The 3,917-nt window shown below is 39.2% G+C and overlaps 1 protein-coding gene across 6 annotated transcripts; it reads right to left on the reverse strand.

Annotated features, from left to right (window-relative positions):
• Window positions 1-289: 289 nt before the first annotated feature.
• Window positions 290-3,917, reverse strand: LOC135625428 (DNA repair RAD52-like protein 1, mitochondrial). 6 transcript variants are annotated; one of them, XM_065130232.1, is made up of 4 exons: window positions 3,302-3,754; window positions 1,579-1,616; window positions 1,418-1,482; window positions 290-1,184 (listed from the first exon to the last, which is right to left on the reverse strand). In XM_065130232.1, exons 1-4 carry the CDS (start codon window positions 3,580-3,582, stop codon window positions 1,134-1,136), a joined length of 435 nt encoding a protein of 144 aa, XP_064986304.1. In that variant the 5' UTR covers window positions 3,583-3,754; the 3' UTR covers window positions 290-1,133. The 6 variants fall into 6 exon arrangements, 5 of the variants coding, with proteins under 5 accessions (XP_064986304.1, XP_064986306.1, XP_064986308.1 ...); XM_065130234.1 differs by having other exon boundaries at window positions 290-584; window positions 3,302-3,752; XM_065130236.1 differs by having other exon boundaries at window positions 290-605; window positions 3,302-3,751.

Raw genomic sequence — 3,917 nt, forward strand, 5'->3', positions numbered from 1 at the left:
TCTTCTTTTTTTTTTATGACCCGATCTATTGGGTAAACAATTCTTTATAATATTTTTATACTATGTTATAATATTTTCAACAATATCGAAAAAAAAAACTATAACGTAATGTGAAAATAGCTTATATTTATTGGATACTAAATAGTTATTAAGTTTGTTTAAAATCTTAGATACCTAAAATCCTTTATAAGAAACTTAAATCTATGAATTGCATTATAGACAAATAGCAGTTGAAACATAAGTTGTAAATAAATATAGCCTAACAACGCAGTTTCCTAAACAATAGTAATGATAGGAGAACAAATCAATACTTCATTAAATAAAATATCATCAATGCATTCTTCTTCTGTCAAGTTACTAATAACTTCTTCATGCCTTTCGTAGTGTTTATGTTGTACATGCTATTGCAGAGAGAGATTGTTGAAATAAACAATTTTGGTCTTTGAGTAGTCTTCTATTTCTTGTATGCTGTATAAGAGTCTCCCTCTGTACTTGAGGCATGATTTTTTCCTTTCTTCTTCCCGAATTTCTGATCTTCCACAAGCACAAGGCCTGTCTCATTCCTGCTGTTGAAGTTGAGCCACCTGGGTGTTCATTCAATCCTCCTTTGGAGGCTCATCAAGTACTATTCTGGCTTCTACTTGTACATTTAGAATAAGTGGTCTGCTTGATTCTATTATTTAGAATCTTAGTGTGTGTACTTTACTATGCTGTCGTTAATATAGGATTCATTGGCTCAAGTTGTTGCTGATGAGATGCAAAAAATCTACAAAAAAGAGTTGGGACCTCAACCAGTGCCCATTACAGTTCCTGGTGAAGTAGTAGCAGAAGATGATGTGAACAAAAGTATCTCCTTTTGTCTTAATGGTTATTTTGTGAGAATGAAGCTTTCATCAGCATAATAGATAAACAAGTCATCTGATTACACAGAAGGGGAGGATCCTAGAATTCATGGGAATGTAAATTAATACCAGATGAGGTGTTTCTCACTAAGGTGAATTAACTGATGAATCCAAATAAGAAGAAAATTACAAAGCATCATACAGTTGGAGATATATATCAATCATCTATACATATTTAAGTGATCTTGATATGAAGTCATTGTATCAACAGAGAAGCTATCTCATGCAAGCCTAGCAGGTTTTCTGTGGAAAATTCATCGGAGTTGCATGCACCCATTTGTCCTGATACACAAGGCTATATGATGTGTGTAATTTATCTTACAGTTAAAATCCTCAGGAAAACTTCATGAAGTAGTACCAAACTGCGACATGTTTAAGGTGGACCATGGTGTGAATATGTAGCGGTTATATGCATAAACCCTTTTATCTCGGTATGCAGGCCTAAATGTGAATATGTATGTCATCTCGCTTCAACAACATTCATACTAAATTTGCAAGGTCTGATGAAAATGTACCTCAGAGACTGAGACTGAACTCCCATCCGTTGAATACACAATGCTTCGAATCTCACCAGACCATTCTACACAACATAACAAAAGCAAATGAATATTTGAAATTTCCATCATTTGCAATGATATCTGAAGTTCGACAGGGTTAGCTAAAAGAAATTAGATACCAGGAGCATGTACATTCAGAATTCGATTGATGAAGTGCCTGCAAGCAGTGGATGTGAGAAATGGTGAATGAAAGCTTGCAATATGTGTCGAAGATATGAACATATTTGTAAAACAACATCCTTACCATAAGACAAGCAAAGGTTCATCTTTGATCCAAAGAAATGAGCACTGAAACTACACATAGTAGGAATCATACTAGGAAGCCTCAAAACTCCATTTTCTCAACCTATGTATAGATAGGGATTAGATGTTTATATGCAGCTTCAGCTTCTTGCATTGTTGGACCTTAAATGGGTTTGAGGATGTCGATACAGTTGCTAAGAATGTTCTGTGCGGATCTGTAGTCACGATTTAAAAACGTGCTGTGCGGAACTGTAGTAACGTTGATGATCTTAGGTTCCGATGCAGTTTCACTGAGCAAGAGGTTGGCAAGTAGGTTAAATTAAAGTTTTCAATCCAAAGTTCTTGCTCTTTCAATTTCTAGGCCTTGTGCTGACATTGAATTGTAAAAAGGCCATACCTGATGCACAAGGCTCTTGCCAATGTGGGGTCTAGGGAGGGTCACTATATGCGACCTTACATCTCTAAACATAGATTAAGTTATCTTCGTGACTTCAACTCTGGTCTCCCAGGTCACAAAGGAGCGTACAAAGGTAGATGGAAATGTCCTACTTGCAAATTCAAATAATGCTCAACTCAACAAATATGCACATAAAGAATGACTACTGACTCCTGGAATAAAATGGGATCAGGTAGTAAATATATGATTAAGGATGCCCATACATCTTGTACTATTCAGGCAACCGAAAAAGTCTAAAGTACATGCTAACCTCAGTTTTTGTCATATTGGAACTTCATTTGAGAATTTGCAGGAGAAAACAAAACATACCAAACAATGTCAGAACTGATATGTGTCTCAATAAACATCTTACTTCTGATCGTGATCAATGAACTTGCATGCTGCATAGAGCAAATACAACAGCCAACCAAATAATAATGATGATAACATGAACACACATGCAACAATCAAAGTTAAATATAGACCGATCAACATGAGGAAGATAATAAAACATTACAAAGATCTCAATCACAACAGAGCGACAGATACCCAAATGTCTAACAAGTCAAAACAAGGAACCTCCCAAAGTACAAGACATTCAAAATTTCTATCAAAAAACAACATAGATGCTTAAAACTACATGTCATCCCTTTAAGCTTTCAAGAAACCTACATGTCATCCTTTTTTACTTTAGGGTAGAACACAAAAGGAAACACACATCTTTGCTTAAGGACTAACAAGACCGAGATTCCACTCAAAATTTTAAGCTACCACAATTTTCCCTTTCATTCCACAGGTAGAATGAAACCCTATTTTAACAAATTCAAGATCCAGTGAATTGTTCTTCAGAAAATACATCATACATCACCAAGTAAACTGAAAATTCTGTAAAACGACACCAATTTAAGCTAAAATGATGAAAGCTATATATACAGCAGGCCCAGCAAGACACGAAGCTTGTTAGCTTCCCAACCTAAGTTAGGCACCAAAGATTTCGTCTTTGATACCAAACATAGCACCACGACTCTGCATCACCACTCCAACCATGACATCAAGGTCAAAAGAGAAGTTACGTTCGAACCGCAACAGTTAGGGCAAGCTGGATGAAAGCAGGAGAGGAAGGAAGACGAGAAGATAGGAAGGTGGAAAGAGGCGAGGCGAACCAAGGGATGTGTCTGGTGGCCACGCCGTTTTCTACGCGGGTCCTGATGAGCAAATCCGGGACCTTCTTGTTAAGCTCCCTGAGGATCTCCGAAAGGGGGCGGCAGATGCCCGACGTGGGGACCTCCTCTTCATCCACCGTCGCCGGCTTCAGCGCGGCAGGTCTCTCGTTCGCCGAGTTGGGCGAGGCGGAAGAAGGTCTGGCGTCGGCCGCAACGGCGTAGGAGCGAGAGACCGCGGACGCGCGGCGGTCGCAGAGGCGGGTTCGGACAAAGCTCGCCATGGGACGGGACGACGCCGCCGTCTCGGAGGAGGGCGGAAGGGTTTTAGTCGGGTTCAAGACCCTGCCGTGGGCTTCGGGTGACGGGTCCGTCCATCTTGATTTGGTCCATCCGATCGTGCGTCGGATGCATCTGCGAAACTCGTCGACAACTCACGAGTCAACATGCGATACGGCATGCTCGCATAGTGTCATGATGATGATGATAATATCTTGATCACTTTGGAGTTACGTGGTGAGCATGCAATAAACATGCTATGGGGCATGCGCGCATATTATCACGTGGCAATTCCATATATTTTTATTTATTTTTCTAAGATTAATTACATATAAGGAAT

This window comes from Musa acuminata, chromosome BXJ2-10 (assembly GCF_036884655.1).
Source record: "Musa acuminata AAA Group cultivar baxijiao chromosome BXJ2-10, Cavendish_Baxijiao_AAA, whole genome shotgun sequence".
Taxonomy (NCBI): domain Eukaryota; kingdom Viridiplantae; phylum Streptophyta; class Magnoliopsida; order Zingiberales; family Musaceae; genus Musa; species Musa acuminata.

Bases quoted from the DNA above. Each gene is read 5' to 3' on its own strand.
- LOC135625428 (XM_065130232.1), bottom strand. From the start codon at position 3,582: ATGGCGAGCTTTGTCCGAACCCGCCTCTGCGACCGCCGCGCGTCCGCG. The intron at 1,617-3,301 runs GTTCGCCTCGCC...CACTGCTTGCAG, and splicing joins GCCACCAGACACATCCCTTG to GCACTTCATCAATCGAATTC. The intron at 1,185-1,417 runs GTACATTTTCAT...CTTGTGTATCAG, and splicing joins GTTCAGTCTCAGTCTCTGAG to GACAAATGGGTGCATGCAAC.